General features: G+C 34.4%; 1 protein-coding gene, 1 long non-coding RNA gene and 1 pseudogene across 9 annotated transcripts; all 3 read right to left on the bottom strand.

Moving 5' to 3' along the window:
- Positions 1–3924: 3924 nt before the first annotated feature.
- Positions 3925–7500, bottom strand: LOC117128462. Its single transcript, XR_004451758.1, has 2 exons — positions 4895–7500; positions 3925–4284 (listed from the first exon to the last, which is right to left on the bottom strand). It is a non-coding gene; the product is annotated as an uncharacterized LOC117128462 (long non-coding RNA).
- Positions 7501–11642: 4142 nt separating this feature from the next.
- LOC103838536 lies at positions 11643–18779 on the bottom strand (annotated as a pseudogene).
- A 255-nt stretch (positions 18780–19034) lies between these two features.
- Positions 19035–21559, bottom strand: LOC103838437 (transcription factor bHLH112). 8 transcript variants are annotated; one of them, XM_018655086.2, is made up of 9 exons: positions 21470–21559; positions 21165–21385; positions 20633–21044; positions 20423–20530; positions 20274–20339; positions 20081–20146; positions 19901–19954; positions 19658–19803; positions 19035–19308 (listed from the first exon to the last, which is right to left on the bottom strand). In XM_018655086.2, exons 2-9 carry the CDS (start codon positions 21317–21319, stop codon positions 19305–19307), a joined length of 1011 nt encoding a protein of 336 aa, XP_018510602.1. In that variant the 5' UTR covers positions 21320–21385; positions 21470–21559; the 3' UTR covers positions 19035–19304. The 8 variants fall into 8 exon arrangements, with proteins under 8 accessions (XP_018510602.1, XP_009113124.1, XP_033136628.1 ...); XM_009114876.3 differs by having other exon boundaries at positions 21165–21393; positions 21470–21541; XM_033280737.1 differs by having other exon boundaries at positions 20423–20524; positions 20633–20750; positions 20865–21044; positions 21165–21529.
- Positions 21560–22493: the final 934 nt, after the last annotated feature.

Here is a 22493-nt window from a genome sequence, read left to right as displayed (position 1 = left end):
GCTTCCTTCCATACCCTCGGATGAGAGATTCAGGTATTACCTCGAGGACGAATCATCAGTGGAGAAGAACCACCATTGCAAGAAGAACAGATAAATGAAGTCGAGGAACCTGAACAAGAAATTGATGACATCCTTCTCATTGATCCGCATAATCACGAGTACGAAGATCTTACCGATGATGCCACAGACGAAGCTGTTGAAGACGAGTTTAATGAAAATGAAGATATTTCTAGTGATGACGAGAATGTCGATGAATCCGATTGATGTATTTTCGATTTTGTGTAGTTTGTTTTATGAATAAGGTAATGTGAGAGTTTGTTTTATGAATAAGGTAATGTGGGAGTTTGTTTTGTGAATAAGAAAATGTGGGAGTTTGTTTTATGAATAAGTAAAAGTGGGAATTGTGGTTTGGAATATATGAATTAGAAGATAAGGAATTGTGGTTTGGAATGAAAATAAAGATAGGGTTTGGAATATATGAAGTAGAAGATAAGGAATATGGGATTTGGAGTTTGGGGTTTCGGATTTTAGGGATTTAAACGGAATACTCGTTAATTCCTCGTATGTTGACGTCGAACTTACGACGAATTCCTCGTTTATTCCACGTAGGAGAGATTCGTCGTAAATACCACGTAGGACAAATTCGTCGTAAATATCACGTAGGAGAGATTCGTCGTAAATACCACGTAAAATAAATGATGAACGCGGCCCACTTTAATTCCACGTATGACGGAATCGTCGTAAAAACCACGTAACCAAAATCGTCGTAAACACCTCGTACTGTAAAAACTAGAAAAAAAAGAAAAAAAAGAATTATACTCGATTTTGTGTAGTTTGTTTTATGAATAAGGTAATGTGAGAGTTTGTTTTATGAATAAGGTAATGTGGGAGTTTGTTTTGTGAATAAGAAAATGTGGGAGTTTGTTTTATGAATAAGTAAAAGTGGGAATTGTGGTTTGGAATATATGAATTAGAAGATAAGGAATTGTGGTTTGGAATGAAAATAAAGATAGGGTTTTGAATATATGAAGTAGAAGATAAAGAATATGGGGTTTGGGGTTTCGGATTTTAGGGATTTAAACGGAATACTCGTTAATTCCTCGTATGTTGACGTCGAACTTACGACGAATTCCTCGTTTATTCCACGTAGGAGAGATTCGTCGTAAATAACACGTAGGACAAATTCCTCGTTTATTCCACGTAGGAGAGATTCGTCGTAAATACCACATAGGACAAATTCGTCGTAAATACCACGTAGGAGAGATTCGTCGTAAATACCACGTAAAATAAATGATGAACGCGGCCCACTTTAATTCCACGTAGGACGGAATCGTCGTAAAAACCACGTAACCAAAATCGTCGTAAACACCTCGTACTGTAAAAACTAGAAAAAGAAGAAATATACTCGATTTTGTGTAGTTTGTTTTATGAATAAGGTAATGTGAGAGTTTGTTTTATGAATAAGGTAATGTGGGAGTTTGTTTTGTGAATAAAAAAATGTGGGAGTTTGTTTTATGAATAAGTAAAAGTGGGAATTGTGGTTTGGAATATATGAATTAGAAGATAAGGAATTGTGGTTTGGAATGAAAATAAAGATAGGGTTTGGAATATATGAAGTAGAAGATAAGGAATATGGGGTTTGGGGTTTCAGATTTTAAGGATTTAAACGGAATACTCGTTAATTCCTTGTATGTTGACGTCGAACTTACGACGAATTCCTCGTTTATTCCACGTAGGAGAGATTCGTCGTAAATACCACGTAGGACAAATTCGTCGTAAATACCACGTAGGAGAGATTCGTCGTAAATACCACGTAAAATAAATGATGAACGCGGCCCACTTTAATTCCACGTAGGACGGAATCGTCGTAAAAACCACGTAACCAAAATCGTCGTAAACACCTCGTACTGTAAAAATTAGAAAAAAAAAGAAAAAGAAGAAATATATTGGATTTACATGTGGCAAGACTTCCAGCAATTATATTACTTAAGTCTCACCAACATAAATTCCAATATCATCTTCTCTTCCTTTTTTCTCAAAATTTTTATAATTTGAATAGGATTGGATTTGAGAGTATGATGTGAGATAGGGTGTGATTTGGGAGTTTGGGTGTGGGTTGAGAAGGAGAGTTACGGGTATATTTATAGGGAAGCTTTCCTCGGTAATTCCACGTAAGCAAAATCGTCGTAACGTCCTCGTACCTAAAAAACACGGGCCTTTGTAATTCCTCGTAACTTCCTCGTATAATAAAACGCGGGCCTTTGTAATCTCTCGCTGTTTCGTCGTAAAAAAAAACACGGACCTCTGTAATTCGTCGTAAAATTACGAGGAATTTGCGACGGAATGTAATTTTATATATACACCCCGAGCGCTCACTCTTTCTTTCCTCTCTACTTCCTCTCCACTTCCTCCATGTTTCGTTGCAATAGTAAGCCTCTCTAATTCCTCTCTAATTTGGTTAGTTTAGGTAGATTAGGTGGTTAGTATAGGGAATTTAAATAAGTTTACGAATCTTATGTTATTTAGTGTTGATTAGGTGGATAATGTTGGAAAATATACTGTTGACGAAAATTAAAAAAATTAAATTTTTTTCTCAGGTTCGAAAAGGTAGACTTACTGCCCATTACAGAGAGATGTTCGGTGAGCCGGGTAATCGTTTAGACCCGTCGTCTTCATCAGCTCCCGGTTCTTCGGGACAAGAGACTGTCCCCGAGACTCAGTACACTCAGAGAGTCTTTGGGTCTCCTTCTTCTAGAGGACCATCGGTTCCTCCTCCCCCGATGACCATGCGACATCCTATTCCAGGCGAGTCAACATCCGACACACATGCCGAGGCAGATGTAACGGCGAGGAGTGATGAATTTTATCGGGCGATTCACGACCCTTAGTTCTTTTTAATTTCGGTTCTTGTATTATGAATTCAAAACTTATTTATATATAAAATATTTTGGTTTTGATTTTTTTAGAATTTTAATTTTATTAATAATTTAAATTATTTAAACTATTTTTTTAATTATAATTTTTTATATTTCTGTAAAATAACGAAACGAAGTAAATTCGTAGCTAATTTTGCGACTTCTTTACGTGGAAGCTTAACGAGGTTTTTACGAGGAATTGTTTACAAGGAAATGACGTGGAAAGTTCACGTGGTCTTTACGAGGAAAGCTATCAAGGTATTTACGTTTACTTTACGAGTATTTACTTTCGAGTTATTCACGTGGGTTTTACGAGGAACGTCTTTCGTGGTATTTACGAGGAAATTTAGCGACGTCCTTACGTGGAAGCTTTACGTGGTCTTTACGACGAAATATTCATCTTCGCTTTTACGACGAAATTATTTCCTCGCTATGTTACGACGAATTAGCGAGGATATATGCGTTACGACAAACGTATAACGACGAAACGGGTTTCCTCGCTAATTCCTCGTAACACTGCTTTTACGACGAAGTCACGAGGAAAACTGCCCTCGTAAAAGTTGTGTTTTCTTGTAGTGTAAGTCTAGACATCAGATAATCTCTACGTACGAAAGTTGATAGATTATAACCTAAATTTGAGTTCAAGAACAAGTCTTTTAATAAATCCCTAATAACTCAATAAGTTTGCATACCTATCATACCTGAGAATTTACCTGGATCTAGTATTTCCCTCAACTGGATAACCTACAAACAACCTTCATTCATTACTGTTTAACATCATTTAATTTCTGTCTAGCTTTACTTCGAAAATAATAGATCTTTTGTGTAATATTAGAGTATCTGTGGATTCGACCCCTAAGCAATATAACAGAACTTCTTATTTGAGAGAGTAAAAGTAGCTCTAGATTTAATTTGAGCATTATCATATTATCTATCTTGGATTTTCCAGTCGGTCAACTTAGCTCAAACACATTAGCAGTAGGTTGTCATAGTAGGTTTTCGAAGCCTGATGAATGTTTTTGTTGTGTTATGCTCTTAACCTTTAGATTTTTTGTTTGGTGCTTGTATGAATTATAAGTCTCTCTTTTTATAAAATGAAAATATTTTGAGCGTTTTGTACATTAACATAAGTGAAACTCATTTAAACTATCGTCGTAGTTTCCTAGAATGTTATGGTTTGTGTTGTGCTCCTCCTAACCTTCAGTGTTCATTATAAACATTATTAGTAATCCGCAGACACTGAAAATGAACAAATAATTAATAATTTAACTAAAAACAATGCCTTGCCATCAAGCACACATTTTCCATCAAGTCACAAACGTTGCTCTCCCTTCATCTCTTTCAAACATGAGTTCCTCTCATAAAGCATCTTGCAGAAACTCAATTAAATGTTTACTTAGAGCCTCCGTCAGTAGTGCCTATTCTCAAATACATCTGATTTTTGGTAGTCAATTAATTAATGTCTACTAATTTGCAATGGCTGTCTAAATTGTAATTCTTTAGGAGATCTCCAAGCTGATAATTTTCTCTAACCGAAGAACACAAAAAAAAAAACGAAAATCAACTGCTTAAAACCGTTGTAGCCAAACCAGTTTTCCACGCATTAACTACTGCACTGTTGAAAAACTTTCATTTAGTATTGAGAACAAAGTAGAGCTACGATGTAATCTAACCTGTTATTGCAAAATGTTGCACGCTGTTGAATCTGCAGTATCACCTCTTCATCCCAGTCTCTCCATTCCTTTGTTAAATAAATTTTAAGAAATTCGGACAATCAGCAAAATATATTGTTTCATACTATAACATTCTCCATGAATGCAGAGCTTTGCTATTAAACTCATGTATAGTGTAGGACTTGGAGCAGTAAATAAGAGAAACTATAACAGAATAGAGAGTTGCACGAATCATATTCATCAATGTTCAATCATCTCTATCTCTAGATTCAGGTGGTCACTTTACAAAACATAAAAGACCATTACCCTTCCAATAATCCAAAACTGATTACTTAATTTGATTTCACTGATGTTCACTGTCTCTTGTCGTTAGAACAGCTCTACATAGCACATTAGTGTCCGATCCCCTAGAGTCCAGTCACTCCATGCTTTGATTTGCACCTTCTCTTGGTTATGGTGTATATATCAACCTTTTCTTTGAGGTTTAAGCATTCAAGAAAACTGAGAGGAAAAAGAGATACTGAAAATTGCAAGGCCAACCAAAAGTAATATCACTTGTCGAATGAGGGATGTACTTATGATTAGTCTGAAGAGAATCACTTTGAACTAATTGAAGAGACTAATTCACGCAACATGTCAAGTAGAAGAGAACTTATAAAGAGCTTATCTTCGTGTTAGCTGAACGTCTCCTAGATATCTTGTGCAACAAATTCATGTTACCATGAAATTCTCTGCAACACAATATAATTAGGTCAATTATCGTAAGCTAGAGATCTAAAGGTGTGGCCTTTATATATTTATATATATCCAAAGTAATTTACTCCATAGACAAAAGAAATTTAGGACAAACTAAAACATATACATCAATATATTCTGAACTGAAATTAAGAGTGATTATGTGTAGAATCAGTTGAGAGGAAGTTCCAGACCTAATCCGTTCATATTAAAACTGGATTTTGAATTGTGACTTGTGAGAGAGGGTTCTTCGATTTTCCTGTTTTCTTCGCAACGTCATGTGTTAGTGAGGTGCAGGTCTCTTTAAGGCCGTGATGAGGAGGGGAGGATCTGGCGAGCTACAGGGGAGCAACGAGCGACGGTCATCACACAGAAGCGGGAGACCGCATTTCTCCTTCCAGGTGAGGATCCCGTTCGAGGATGGCGGGGAAGGTGTGGAGGAGGAGTTTTAGGTTTCAAGATCTTGCGGAAGATCGAAGCTCAGGATCGTGATTGTTGAACGTAAATTTCAACGCTCTGACACCATATTACTTGAATTAGCGAGAGAGAAAGTTTGTTACATGATGATGAACTTTTCTTCTTATTCAAGTTAAAAGAATCTGTTACAACGTCTTTCTCTTTATATAGAGAGAGTAATACTTAACGGGAATAAGCTAAGTCTAAACCATTGTAAACGTAAACCATCACTCTAATAGAGTGGGGTTGCTCGGTGCTCCGTCTTGGTTGTGGTGTCCAAATCGGTGGGTTTCTAGATGGGTGTATGCTTCTGGTGCTCCTTTCAATGCTATATCAAACGATGAGTTTACCTTGATGGTTGAAGCTATAGGGAAGTATGGTCCAGGAGTTACCCCACCAAGCCAATACCAACTTCGAGAGCCTTTACTTAAGGAAGAAGTTGAGAGGATTAATGGTCTGCTGAAACCGCAAGAAGAAGAATTGAAGAAGAATGGGTGCACCATTATGACGGATGCTTGGACATATCAGAAGAGAAGAAGTATCATGAACCTGTGCATCAATTCAAAAGGAGGAACAATGTTCCGGTCTTCTAAAGACTGCCCAGATGAAGCTCATACAGGTGCCTACATTTTTGAGTACGTCAATAGATGCATTGAGGAGGTTGGGGAGGAGAATGTTGTTCAAGTGGTGACAGATAATGCCACTAACAATATGGCTGCAGCAAAGAGCCAAAGATGTTGAAAGAAATCAAGCCTACTATTTTTTTAGACGTCATGTGCTACTCACTCTATCAATTTGATGCTTGAAAGCCTTTCAAGACTTCCAAAGTTCAAAAGCACAATTCAAATGGCCAAAAAGTTGAGGATCTTCATATATGCTCATCATAAAACATTAGCATTGATGAGATCATTCACAAAAAGGAGAGACATCGTCAGACCGGGAGTTCCGAGATTTTCATCATCATTTCTTACGTTGCCAGAGAAAAGAGACAAGCTAACAGCCATGTTTTCTAGCAGTGAATGGAGAAAATGTACAATTAAAAAATAAAAAATAATAATTGTATAAATCTTATTTCTAAAGCATTATTTAGTAAGATATAGAAGAAAAAAAGGTTGTTAGTTTTTTTCTTTCACTTAAATATTATAACTAGATTAGATAAAACTACCTCAAAAAATCTTATAGACTAAATTCTACATGAACTTTTTTACCGTTACAAGTCCAATCAATCATGCACAATATCATAACAAGAGAACTCTAGATTTTGAACTTCTATTTTTATAAAACTTGATCGATAATTTCAAGAAGAAAAAAAAACAAAATTTGGTGATTCAAAACGAATAATTTTGTTCCATTTTATGAAATTTGGGAATAGGTTTTAACGAAATATACCTATTATATGATATTGAAGGATATTTTAAAGGTATATATTAAAACAAAATTGATTGAAATCAGAAGGTCATCCAAAAGAATTTCAAGCAATATTTGGGTTGAAAAAAGTATTTAATAGTTAATATCCTTTTCAAGTTCATTGTGTGTTAACATGGCTTACAAGACTTTTCTCAATCTTTTACATACCAGAATATAGAACTGAATTTTGAAAAAAAAACAAAGAACTAAAGTAGGCGTGACATTCATGTACCTATTAGAATTTGGCTTGGGATATCGGATTTTTGATTTTCAGTATCATATTGGGTTTGGATCAGGTTATATCTGATTCTAAAATCACCTAAGAACACATGTCCTCATCTCTCAGTCATAGCAGGAATAAAACTTTGGTATGCGGATTTTGTCTTACTGAAAGAACGCATTCATCCAATTGAAAAGATGTACAATGCTTTTCTTTATAAAGGGACGTTAGAAGGGAAATATGTAGCGAGAGAGTAGCATGGGAAAAGGTCACGAAACCGAAGTAGAATGGTGCATGGTCTAGGCCTCGGAAACGTTGTGCTATGGAACATGACTTGTATGCGTTTACACAGGAGTCAGTTTCGGTTTCTTGGATTCAAGACAATGTTATCAAAGATGAAATATTTTGTCTCTTAAACCCCGTCAAAACCATACCTGGATCTTTAAACAAATCCTTGCAGAGAGACAAACTGCCATACAATGGCTTCAAACTGATCCGGGAAATGGAAACAATGTCAGCTTCTGGAATGATCCTTGGACTTGGACCAGGTTTGGAAAACTGACATCCTTATCCTTCATAGGACAAAATGGGCCTCGCCAAACTGGCATCCCACTGTCTTTGTCAGTTGCGGACGTTTGGAGAGATGGAGTGTGGATAATGCAATCAGCAATATCTCCTGAGATGGAGGAACTTCTCATTTACCTAGCCACAATCACCCTCAACGATTCTCCTAGCACACCACACTGGATTGTGAATGGCCGTGCCCATAGATCCTTTGTTAGCTCTATCATTTACCACTCTTATGAAACTATTAGTGATGGGCCTAACTCACACCCAAAAACTAGTTCAAGAGTGGAAGATTGCCCATACACATATATATTGCCCAAGGACCATCATCCCACACGATGTAGGACTCTAATAGCTCTTCTCGAGATGTGAGTGGGAAACGGTCCAACGGAAACAGCCAAGCCCAACATCTCGGACATACCACAGCAATATGAGCCACTTGTACATGCTACATAGAACCTAAAATCTACAAAAAGTATTTGATAGTGATCGAGGTTTGATCTAGGGAAGACAAATGATGTAGGCAACGATATCTTTAGAACACAACGATGTTAAATAGTTTCCAGTAGGTGAAAATAGACTTTATTGATGAATAAGATCAAATACAATGGATTGAACTAGATCGAGTGATACAACCGAGATCGGTAAAGAAAGAATCTAAAAGTGGGAAGATAACAAGATCGGTGTAAGTGTATAGCTCTCTCTAGGGTTTTCAATATGTCCTCTTCTGTTTCCACTCCTCTTCCTTTATAGTAAGCTGACTTCGAAACCTCTGTGGTAGCTCCACGATCTCAGCTTCTTGTTGCACGATCTCCGCGACCTCGACGACGCCTTCTCAGCTCATATCTTTGCTACGGGCTCCGGCCCTTTAAGGCCCATGCCTTTGTCGCGGCCAATTATGGTATTGGTCAAAATTGGGTCAAACACTGGGTTTTTACCATGGGCTCTAATACCATGTTAGTGATGGACCTAACTCACACTCAAAAACTAGCTCAAGAGTGGAAGATTGCCCATACACATATATATTGTCCAAGGACCATCATCCCACACGATGACGTGGGACTCTAATAGAAACCAGCTCGTTTAGTGCCATGGTACTCTCTCATCTAGATTAAGAAAGGTATTCCTAAACATAAAACCCTTGTCTGGTTAATGCTTCTTAACAGATGTCCGACGGTTGCTATATTGCCACTTTTCCTACCCTTTCATATTTTATTTAATGCAAGAATAGTTTAAAAAAAAAAAGATATATCATATGTATTTGATCGCAAAAATACAACGTGATAAATATGGGAAAATGATTTCAAAAACACGAGACTTCTTTATTTATCCTACTATATAATAGCAGCTAAATTGAGGCTTTTTAAGCTATGCCACATAGGCACAAATATTCTCATCCAACCAAACTGCCATGTCATTCCATATTGGGCTTGGATTTTAAAAAAATTAATCAGCTTTGCAGCCCTTTTGACCCATCGTGCAGCTGTCTTGATCCCATTTCGCAGCCCAGCCCATTTACCCAGGCCTTTGTCGATTCTATTTCATTCGCAGACCCAGCCTATTTTTTATACAGATAGCAAGTTTATTGTTCCATATATGATTCTTAGTATTTGAATATAACATATAACATATAAATCTAATAATATTAAAATATATTTTGTTTTTGTTAAGGGTAGTAAAACATCTGACCTGAAAACTGAAAAACTAAAATATAAAAAATGAAAATTATATGATATTCATAAAATTTTCCAACTGCTTTGTCTTAAAAAAAATTAATTACGTAACTAACATTGCATGATGTTACGTACAAACTTTTGTTAGCTTTTATTTTGTAGTTTTATGATAATTACAATAGTATACATAATGAGAATGAATAATATATATAGAAATTATGTCGTTAGTTATTGAAACTACTTTGAAAATTTTAAATATTTATTTTTTATTTTATACAATTTTAAATCTAAATCCCAAATCCCCACCCGTTAATTATAATCCTAAATAACCACATCACACTAAAATATTTCATTTTACTAAATTTAATAAGTAAAATGACACTAATACTCTAGATATATTAAAAATTACATTGAAAGTGGAATAAGCTTACATTGAAATGGCTGCCCCTTTCATGCTTCTAAGGAATTTAAATCAAAAGAAAGGGTTATGCAATGGAACACGTCTGATTGTTCCTTACCTAAGTGAGCGTGTTATTAGAGGTGAAATAGTTACAGGCTCTCATATTGGACATAAAGTGGACCTTCCAAGAATCATACTATCGGAATCAGTAACTAAACATCCATTCACCCTTGAAAGGCGGCAATTTCCAATCAGGTTATGTTACGCAATGACAATTAACAAAAGTTAGGGTCAGAGTTTGAAATGTGTCCTATTATATTTGCCACAACCCGTTTTCACCCATGAACAGCTCTATGTTGGTTTTTACAGAGTTATTACCCAGTCAGGCCTCAAAATTATACAAGGAAAGGATCAAAAGATAGGAAGGGTTAAAAACATAGTCTACAAAAAAAATATACAACGGTCTACCTCGCTCCCCTAAAAAAATATTATTTTGCAACACAATTCACAACACATTCCAAAAATACTAAATTCCTTTCTCTCTCCCCCAGAATCACGATCAGATGCTCACCTAGAGCAGATTCCCCAGAATCACGAACAAATTTCTATACCATAAGATGCAAGTAACCAGTAAGTCTGCCGACCAAAACTCTCCGAACTCAATAATGAATCTGTACTAACAAAATTCTTTTATAATAATAGGCCCGCTCGCAATAGAAAATGCCATCTCTACAAGACCATTCACAATATACTTTGCAGACATCATCTACGTCTTATCTTATTTTTATTCCTTTTCGTTAGCTACCAAACTCTATTCCCTTTGGACAATTACTTATTTATACTGTCAAACAATTTAGTTTTGAACTGTCTCAACTGGATAACATTCCCTTTGGATTGGATTGGATTGCGTTTACACAGGTACTAACATTTTATTAAATAATATTTGTTTTAAGCAATAAATATATAATACAATAATTTTTTGTAGATCCAAAATGGTACGTATAACCATATGGGACAATGAGGCGGCTAATTTGAGGAAGTTAAATCGCATATCTACCAGGAAAAACCAAATCGTAATCATCACAAGTATCATTCCAAGGTTACATGAAGGTAATAAACTAAACAAAAAGTTTATGTCAAACTAAATGCTTATAAATATTACACTTATACAGAAAAACTATCACTCACAACCACATCAGGATCGCACTTTTACTTTGACACCGACATTGATATCATACAACGCTTCTAAAAGACGAATAAACTGCTATCCTAAGCCTGATAGCAAACGACACCACTCAATATTCAAAAATACTCTTTTCTCCTATAAAATTTGATTGCTCAACACAATATATTATTCAAACTTACTTTTGTTTAGAAAAGAAAAACTGATCACCGCATCACATTCAAACAAAAACTCCATGGTTAAATCTACAACACACAAAATTAACAAACACTTTCTTAAACTAAAAACTACTAATCAAAAATATAAATTTTCTTAATTTTAACATGTTATCTGCGCGTAGCGCGGACACCGAATCTAGTTCTATTAATATTGTCATACAACGAAACACAAAATAAGAAGATACAATAAAATATTCAAAAAGCCCATTAGAAACAGTTAGGTTGACCTTCATCACGTCTATCTCTACATGGTGCTGGTTCATAGATGCTCCAGATACATTCGCTGCAAACTCCAACTTTGCTTCTCGGATTATCATCTCTATCAGCTCTAAAAATATCAAATGTTGCTGTGTTAGCAGGCCAAGCAAAATTACAAGTGTATACTGTTGTTTTGCGAAGATTTACACGAAATCTAAAATCAAAACTATCTCCGGGTCCGAGTGAAATCACTCCCTTATCTTCCTCTTTGTTTGTACAATGCACAATCAATATTGCATGTGTAGTTTATTTATAATCACAACATGTTTTGAAGAGAAGGGCAAAAGCCCCGCAGAAGCAAATTGCATCGTCACAAGAATGAATAAAATTGGGAATAGCATGAAAAGAAAACTGTGATTCTTTGAGAAAGCCATGGTCTTTTTTCTTTCTTGTGATCTGTGATGGGGAGTAAAGTACATGACATGATTTTATTATAAGGCGTTTAGGCGTATTATTCTGAGAGAAATGACTTTAAGGATTATTTTGGTATACCATTGTAGGATTGTGGATAATTAATTTCATTTGTAACGTATTTACAAAATAAATATGTATAACAGAAATATCTCAACTATTAAATACTTGCGTTGTTAAGAAAATCCTTACTTTACCGTTTTTTAGTAATTACATAGTAGTTGACTATTGAGGATGGCATGATTTGTTATATAATTAATTATTTTGACATTTTTGATAGATTTAAACCCCAAGTTCATTGAAGTTTTTAAAAAATATCAAAAAGCATACTAAAATTTCTACTATATCTCTTATAAATATATTATATAATTTTTATTTTCTATTAATAAATTGAAGCAATAGGTTAATAACGGGCGTTTTGATGATCGAGACGTAAAACTCCACATCTTTAAATGGCTTCACGATTCTGCAATAGGCAGTCCCTCAGGCAGGGATTCAACGCTACAACGAATCAAATCACTGTTTTTCTGGCCAAAGATGAGCTTAGAAACTCAGAACTATGTCCACAACTGCTCAACATGTCAGCACAACAAATATGATTTAGCCGCAAAACCAGGCTTGCAACAACCTCTTCCGGTACCTGCAGGTGTTTGGGAATTGGTTAGTCTTGACTTTATAGAAGGATTACCTCCATCTTCTGGAAAGCATTGCATCTTGGTGGTCATTGATCGCCGCAGCAAGAACACTCACTTCCTGGCGTTACCACATCCTTACACTGCCATGGACGTCGCCACGCTTTACTTGGATCAGGTTCTTCGTCTTCACGGTATGCCCAAAGACATCACAAGTGATAGGGATCCAGTGTTTTAAGTGACGTCTGGCGCGAGCTGTTCTGTGTTTATGGCGTCGACCTCAACTTCTCTACCGCCTACCATCCACAAACAGAGGTCACAAATAAAATATGCATGATATTCGCCGCACACTTGGAGTACATGGCTTCCTTTAGCCGAATGGTGGTATAATACCACTTACCACTCTGCAATACATAGCACACCGTACGAAATAATATACGGTCAGCCTCCTCCGGTGCACATTCCATACCTACCTGGCAAAAGCTCATCTACCTCAGTTGACCGAACTCTCCAAAAACATGAAGCAGTCATCGACCTCATGAAGTTTCATCTACTCCGTGCTCAGAATCGTATGAAACAATATGCCGACGCACACCGTTCTGACCGAGAATTCAAGATAGGAGATTATGTTTATTTATATTAAAACTGCAACCTTACCGCTAACATTCTCTCAAAGGTCCAACATTCCACATAAACTATCACCATGTTTTTACGGTCCTTTCCCAGTCTTCGATCGAGTGGGATCTCGTGCTTATAAATTGGAGTTACCTCCAAATGCTGCTATCCACGACGTCTTTCATGTCAGTCAGCTCAAGATCTGTCCTAATCCGCCAACTACACTCCCTACACTTCCGCAATATCTCAATGATGTTGGTACGTGCAAGGTACCTGAGTCTATCTTGGAGAGAAAGATAGTTAATCGCCACAACAGGGCTGTTACAAAGGTCTTAGTCCAATGGGAAGGGTTCACTCCAGCACAAGCTACTTGGGAGTTCTATCAAGATTTCATTGCCAAGTATTCAGACTTCCATCCTTGAGGCTAAGAATGTTCTGAAGGAGGGAGTATTGTGACAGGATAAGTCACATAGTCGGTTCTCCATTACCCGTTTCCTTATTTCTAGTTTTCCTTTTCCTAATAGTTAAACCTCCTCTGGGTTTGCTATATATATGTAGCCTTAGGGAAATGTTTTGATACACAATCAATAAACTACTTTCTAGCTATTACTTATCTCTCAAGCAACTAAGTTCTTATAAAGAGCTTTGCATTCGAATTCAGTCTTTCGAGTTGATCCTTCTAAACGTCCTGATCATCTCCTACGTCTGTGTTTACCCGTTCTTCGAATCCACAGTAGGATTTCTACTTTGGGATCTATCTATCCAGGTTTCCTATCTCACTTCCACTCCCTATTATTGGACCGCGGCCTGCCCCTTGCCTTTGACCAATCAGTGAGAAGAAATAGGAGGGAAGATAAGACTGTGACAAATCTCCAGAAGGAAGAAAATGACTTCTAATTTTGTTTGATAATTTCATAATCCTATACAAAGAACAAAGCAATATAAATACATAACTGTATGAGGTAATGGCATAAATGGTAATTAAACGAAAGAGAAATGCTTTGGGCTTGATCTTCTTATTCAGTTTACAGGCCCATCTCGGAATCCAATATGAGATTGTATCAGTCGCCCTGCTTGGTTTCCGCGGTGGTCACCCGCGTAGCGCGTTGTCTCCTATCGATCAACCGCTGACTGCCTCTACCCACGTCAGCGACTCGCGGTGGTCTCGAGCCAAGCTCCCTGGTGCAATTCTGCAGCCTCCGGTCTGGTGGTCCGCGTCGGCCACCCGCGGTGAACGGAGGTCTTCCATTTATTTTCTAAACATGATGTTTCTGACTACAATTTACATGGTAGCAAACTCTAATAACTTCGAACCCTGATTACGATCTGTCAGCGACAATCATACAAACTAATATGATAAGTCTGGTAAAACCGCATAGATTTTGATTCAGAAAGTAAATGGATATGTCCCTCTGGATGAAAATAAGCTGTGTGTCTTTGTGATTCTCAAAAGCTTAACAAAATTAGAATCAAAGTGATTTATTATTTTCCTACGGATAAAAGGAATAACGCTTTTACGGTTCAATCAAACAAAGCTTATAGCTGAAGACACTAAGAACTTGTTTTCACATAATGCCAAGACAAAACTTGTTCGTCCTTTATTGTACATGTAAAAGACTAAAATTATGCCCATAATGTTTTCTTTTGCCAATTATATTAACTTTACATCATATATGATCCTTGTTTCTTTTGGCGCATGGCATAACCTGTCAAAATCTCTTACAAAATTGATTCTATTTCTAATCGATTGATAGTTGAAATGAGTAATTCAAATTTTCAGATGTAACTAATTTGATTTGAAATGTATTCCCAGTTTATTCTGTATCTTTATCACCTATAATATTATTATACGATATCCCAAGCAAGCTCACTAGTTTTTTTGTCATACAATTTTATATTAATAAAACTGAATGAAATACAAGATGAAATGTACATAAGCCGGGTTGAAGAATCAAAATTCGCTAAGACATAGTGGCAAGCTCACACACAAGAGAATACACATACAAACAAAGAACTATCAGGGACAAAGGTCTCACATCGAATGTTGGAAAGGATTCTTAGTAGTAGATAAGACAGATGGACCATTCTACTTATCACCAATTAGTTTTAGGTCGGAAGTTCATCTGCCTTAACATGGTATCAGAGCCCAATCCACGCAGTCTAACCCAATCCATTATCGATCTAGCCCAAAGTCGGCACATCGATCCTTGCCCAAACATTCCATAATTGATGCTCAAAGAGTCATCATCTCGAGGGAGCGTATTAGGGACAAAGGTCTCATATCGAATGTTAGAAAAGATCCTTAGTAGTATATAAGATAGATGGATCACTCCACTTATCACCATTTGGTTTTAGGTTGGAAACCCATCTACCTTAACGAGAACAACTTGTAAGAAAACACTAAACGAAAGCTAACTAATCTCATTCCCCTATAAACTGATGGAATTCTCGCACTGAACCAAAATCAGGCAAGAGAGCAAGCAATGCAGTGGACATCTTGACAATAAGTACTGAAATTCATTTGAACCTTTTGTCAGACAAAGCCAGAACTAAGCCAGATTAGCAGAATAACTTTGAGACACGAAGGCAAAACAAATGAATTAAACATCCCAGAATAAAATCCCCTACTCAACCGCGCCTTCAAGGGGAATATTTATAGATATTATTAACATATTATGTAAATTATTTATAATTATATCATTATAGTTTAATTAATCAGTAATCGAACCATATATATATATATATATGCTTTCTAAAAATATCATTCACGGTATCACTAAAACCAAATAAGTTATTTCAGTTCAGTTCGGTTTTGATTTATTCGGTGTTACATGATTGACCGCGCCGAAACCTTAACCTATTTGGATTGTTTCTACAAGTAAAAGCCACCGGAAAATTAAAAGATCAGAAAACAAATCGAGAAATACTTTCAAAGACAAAGGCCGTGAGAAAGAATCATTTGCAGCTGGGAGTTGGAAGAGACATGCACTTGTAGTTACGTGTTGTGATCCAAACTACCTAGCTATGGTATTAAGGCTTACACACCAAACACTGCAGTTAAAAATAACAATTTTTTATGTATATATCAATATATTTTTGTTGCTAGCACCGGTTATGCTTTGCATGTTATCATTCAAACCCTAAGTTTGTCTCACCTGCTTCTCCTGAAACCGATTCACGCCTGAAATACTTGAATACTGGTTTTCCCCGCATGCTATATATGTTTGTTTGGACTTCGGAGAAAACCAACATTTTCAATAGTGCACAATTCAAAAAAAGAAAAACATTGAAACTACGTACTACATACAATAAATTTATTACGTATTAAAATTTATACACGGATAATTTTATTAAATTAATTGATTCAAATAACAGGTAATCATGCATGGGACCCTACTATAGAGTATATAGATTTAGATATTTGTTAGAATTCAATTCTTGTTTTTTTGGTAAACGCATTAAAATTGCATTACTAATTTTCGAGTTTGTAACATACGATACAAAAAGATACAAACATACGATACAAAAAGATACTCTTTCTGGATACGAATGTAAAATGTTCTATATTTTTATTTTGTATACAAATGTATGATGTTTTGAGATATAATTAATGTATTTATTTTGAAAATTTAAACATAAATTAAAACGTAAAATTATGAGTGGTAAAACTTTATTGATATAATAAAAAAATAACAATTAAAATAGTCTATTTATTGTTTTCTAATATGTGTGTAAAACTTTAAATATCTTATATTTAAATTCAGAGGGAGTACTAAAATTCAATTATTGCGTATGATTGTTGTGGCATCTGATAGATTAGACACGCAAATGTCTTTATTAAAAGAATGGAATAATCTTTCTTTTTTTCTTTAAGCATGAATGATATTGAATGTCAAATTGGTATATTTTTATCATCAGTATATATACTAAACCATATATGTATATTCAAATCATAAAGTAGGAACCAGTGGGCCTGTTATCTACTGGCTTCCAGTATCAAATTTTCGTAATGTATAGTTCTAACTTCTAATCGAACGATTAAAAAGTTCAATCTATGAACACACATTTATACATTGATATGTATGAACATATACACATTATATCATAATTAAAATTAGGATTTATAAAGAATTAAACATGTTCCGATTTAAACCAGTTATAATAATTTATATAAATAATTGCAGTATTTTCTTAAATTGATGTAAAATATTTGCATTACCGCTTTCTAAACTATAAATTACAAATTACAAATATCTAAAATAAATGATGCAAAATATTCTAGTGAATTTGTCTTCCGTATTTCTGCATTATAGGGGATGATTGGTTGGGGCTGTAGATGTTCTGGACAGCCAAAATTTAGTCTACAGCTATATATATCAATCAATCAAGCTTTGCTTTCCTTAAAAAACTCACAGCAAAAAAATCTCTGCAAAATCAAAATATAGCTGTAGAGAGCTTTATTTCCAGAGCAAAAAATTAGTGTTTTAGAAATCTACAGCAAGGAAAGCTACAGCAAATAAATCTACAGATTAAATTCTACAGCAAAAAATATAAAGCTACAGCACTTACCAATCATCCCCATAGTTGCAAGTAGAACTCTAGGTAGCCCTTTCTCAAAAAAAAAAAAAAATAGAACTTTAGGTAAATTGTAATCTACTCTACAAGAATGAATAGAAAGCATCAACGTGGAATCATAAAAAAATAAATAAAGATATTATAAAATAACAATACATTTTTGATACGTATGTTTTGGTGACAGGATAACACGTATAGCGTTTAACAAAATAAATATTACTCTTTGTATAATTTACTATCATGGCAATCAGCATGTATTTTGTTGCTAACAAGTAACAACATACATACAGTACAAATTAAATTTTATCAATTTGAAAACCTACAGATTTATAAGGAATATTTCAAATTAATATGGAAACAAAACTTTAATCGACAAATGCATATGTAGATCTGAAGAATTTTTGAAATCCATGTTTCTAAAAAAGTATCTAAAACTAGAAATGTTATTTTGGGTTCATATTTTACATTAATTAATTTAAAATTTAATTTCTTTTATTTTCCAAAAAAGCAATAACAATTAACATAATAAATAATAAAATACGATTAGAAATAAAATAAATTTATATATAGTTAATCTTTAAGTTTTCTTATTTTGTCATCGATATAACCAAACCTCTAATAAAAGTATTATAAAGTATTATGAAAACACCATTCAGTGATCTAATTGAATCCATATTTATTGAAATTTTAAAAATATAATATAATATTAATAATAATATTTATTCCTAAAAACACTTATTTTGAAGTAGTGAAGGATAATAAATATTTTATTATATTAATAGAACTATATATTTTATTATTTATTATTTTATCAAATTATTTTTATTTTGAAATTTTCCAATTGTTTATATAAATATTGATTAAATTATAGGTGATTAAATATATAGTTTACACATATTGTCTATATATAAAAATTAGTAAGCAAATACATATATATATATATACACATAAAGATATATACATATATATATTGTATTATATTATTGTTATTTCATCAGCATAGAAATTTGGGTTTGGAGCGAAGTTATACACATACAAATTTGAAACAAACTAAAAGTTTCATCTTTAATAAGTGACTAACAAAAATGGAACCAACTGCAAAAATATGTATATTTTATATATTCAAGAACAAGGACAGGAACAAAAGGTTATTCAACATAAAAACAACCCATATCTGCTAAATTCAGCAATAAACCCCCCCCCCCCCCCCCCCCCCCCAAAAAAAAATATTAAATTAAAATACTAAAGAAGAAAGAGAAAATACATTAAGATTATTGTCCATGCTTTGAAGTCTTCAAGCTGAATTTAGCATATGTTCCCGTCCGTCTTGACAACTACAACTCTCTCTCTCTCACACACTCTTTAATCACCTAAAAGAGTAAAAAACAAATTCAGCTTAGTTAGTTATATATCTTTTTTTCTAACATAGAGCCTATTAATATATGATAGGAAAAAAATGTATATTGGGTAATCCTATTTTTCTAAGTCCTAATCATTCTTTCTTTTGTAGTTGGTCCCCTCCAACACCATTGTTGCCTCTGCCTACCTTTGAAGAGTCATCGTTTTTCTACTATCTCTACTTTTTTCCAAGTAATAATTCAATCTTTGATCATGACGTACGAATTTTATATTTCTTCTTTATAATTATTATTTTAACCAATATTAATGAGTATCTTGATGCTAATAAAGAACCTTTTAATATACGTTCATCTACTATACCTGAAACTGTTGCCCCCAAACGTTGGTGTCCAGAAGTCGGCGGTTGTTTCATTAGCCACCGGAAAAGTGCTCGATATGGGAACGAGACACAGACCGTGTGCTCTTAGTTCTTGATTCTCGTTTCCATCTTGACTCTTACCAGATTTCTGCATGAATCCATACTAAATTAATACTTAATTACCCATGATGGCGTGAAACTCCAAAGTTAGACACAAATCACACACTCTAGAGTAGTAATTAAACCTGATGTTGTTGTTGGACGGAAGCACCTTGTTTCATGTATGGAGTGCTTAGAACCTGTATTTTAAAAAATATTATTATGCTCAATATTTGATCATATATCTTTTTAACAAATTATTTGATCATTTCTAGGGTTTCTTGACTTAGAAAAAGATTTCATGAGAGAAATCACTAGAAACGTACAGTGACTTGATCATGAAGAAACTTGATGTACTCTATGGATTCTTGGAGAACGGATGCAGTATCTGTCTATAAATTAGCCCAAAGAACAGAAAAAATTAATAAAGAGGCTCAATACATAAACCTAACCAAGAGAAAACTTTTGTTCATATATCTTACTAATCCAAATAAATAAATAAACACATAAATCATTCACCTTTCCGAAAGGTGAAACTAACTGTTGTAATGAAGTAATCTGGTCCCTTAGATTCTCTTTTCTCACCTGTTACATTTACAATCCATTTTATTCACCAAGAAATGAAAATAAAATGTTAAATAAACAAATCTTGATTTATGATTATTTACCTTAAAAGTTGGCAATGGTGAAGGCGTGCTAATTCTCTGTTTCTTCGACGCGGAATCATTATCCTTTGCTCTCTTTAAAGACTCGCTCTGGCCTTTAGTCTTCTGATTCTTCAACACAAAAGAAAAAATTAATAAATTAGCAACAAACTTATATATCACCAAAACAAAACTTATATATTAGCAAATTTTGACATAAATGTGATTAATTACCTTAGTTTTGTCCTCAAGACGAGTAGGTATTATCTGCGAATAGGTTACAAAACTGTTATGCGGCGTGTTGTTTAAGTTAGTGGTTGATGAAGAACTCCAAAAGGGTCGAGAGTTTGTGCTGTTAGAGAAGTTGTTAATTATTCCATAAGCAGCTTGATGATGAGGACTTGTCTTACTACTAGCCCAAGAGAGCTGAGGATCGTTGATTGAACAGCTAGTGGTAGAAAGGAACCTGTACTGACTCGGTTCCTGATCGTAAAAGGTTTGTAACAAGCTTGAGGAAGGAGGAGAAGGTGACGAAGATGAAGAACAAGCTGGATTAAGAAGATAAGGTGAACTAGTTGTAGATAAGAATCCTTGGCCATGATAGTGATCTTGTGAGCTTATGAAGCTTGAGTTTAAGTCTTCTTGTCTGAAACATAAAGCAATAAACAAAAGTGGTCTTGTGATTATTATTGAATGTTATCAATTTCCTCGAAAACTAGAAGAACTGAAAGAAATTAAAGTTAATGTTTGTCCTTAAGAAATTTACAAAACGGTTTGGTTCCAGTCTGAAGAAGAGTTTGAGGAAAACCCTAGACCCATCATTTGCAACGTCGAGTCAATACTCACGGTGCTTCCTCCACTGTCAGAATCAGCCTCTCGCTGTCCGAAACATGGCGACAAGAAATGATCCGAAGGGGACATAACGCTCCTTGGCGAGTTCCACCACGCGCCGCCTCCGCTGCCGCAAATTGCTGCCGTCGCTTGAAACTCCTCAGCCATAAAAACAGAATCAGGAAATTTTAATTTATGCTTACTCCAAAGTTGTTATTAGACAAAGGTCAAGAGTTTTACATGTGTGTGTGCTATGTGTGATATGAAGAGTATTAATGTGAATTTTTGATATATGTTCTATGAGGGTGTGTATGTTTATATAGGGAAGTACGGACAAGTGTGTGGAAATTACCGGAATTTAGTTGACAATTGGCACAGTTTAGACTAAAAAATTATATATCAACATAACACTCCTAAATGAATTTTCTTTTGTTAAGAAGTAATCTTGATTTTTTTTTATTAATTCCTTTTTGTATACTTTTTGAAAGAAAAATGTTGTAATAATAACGGTTCCTAATCCCTGATTTTTGTATTATTCTAAAAACAACTGTCTGGATGAGATTTGTTTCATTGCTGCTTGGTTTTTATAAGAAGCGATGATTATCCTCTTAATTTAATTAATTAAATATTTAATTTGAGATTAGATAGGTGTTTGGTATTATGCAAGATGCCAAAAGAGGGATGATATTCAGACATTATATCTAACGGGAACCTAAGATTGGTTGACATCAAATTCTATAACCGATAAGTTGCTAACTGGTCGGAAATAGAAAACTTCTCAAGGTTTTGATCAATTACTTCACTATAAATTAACTTCCAAACACAATTTGTTATTAAATCGTCTTTATTCGATCATCAATTCTAAATAACGCATTATAATATGTTGTAATTGAGTTTAATACTAGTAATCATGTTTAGAAAATTAAAAAAAAAAAATTCTGTTGTGATTTGAAACACACCAGTAAAATCTAAATCTGGTGCTATTTAAAAATAGAAAAATTGAATATGAAATTATGACAAATGATTTTTAGTAGAATTCCATAACTGAAACAATAAAAGTCCAAATATAATATAATTATTTTAGAATTCATACAAATGTTATCAAAATTCTAAACACCAGAAAATAACAAACAATTGTGTTTTTATTTTGCACTAAATAATGATACTTACATAATAAAAGTCTTTTTTAGATTAAAAAAAAAAAAGAAAGTTGCCAGTTAGATTTTTTCGGGCGTAATTATAAAATAAGATTTGTTCTTGTGGT

This window comes from Brassica rapa, chromosome A09 (genome assembly GCF_000309985.2).
Source record: "Brassica rapa cultivar Chiifu-401-42 chromosome A09, CAAS_Brap_v3.01, whole genome shotgun sequence".
Taxonomy (NCBI): Eukaryota; Viridiplantae; Streptophyta; class Magnoliopsida; order Brassicales; family Brassicaceae; genus Brassica; species Brassica rapa.
The sequence above is the reverse complement of the archived record's forward strand: the minus strand, read 5'-3'. Positions and strand labels throughout refer to the sequence as shown.

Excerpts from the sequence above, each read along its gene's own strand:
- LOC103838437 (XM_009114873.3), bottom strand. The coding sequence starts at position 21,397 with ATGGCTGAGGAGTTTCAAGCGACGGCAGCAATTTGCGGCAGCGGAGGC. Across the intron at positions 20,340-20,422 it reads CACCATTGCCAACTTTTAAG|GTGAGAAAAGAGAATCTAAG; the intron begins GTAAATAATCAT and ends TAAATGTAACAG. Across the intron at positions 19,804-19,900 it reads CCGTCCAACAACAACATCAG|AAATCTGGTAAGAGTCAAGA; the intron begins GTTTAATTACTA and ends GGATTCATGCAG.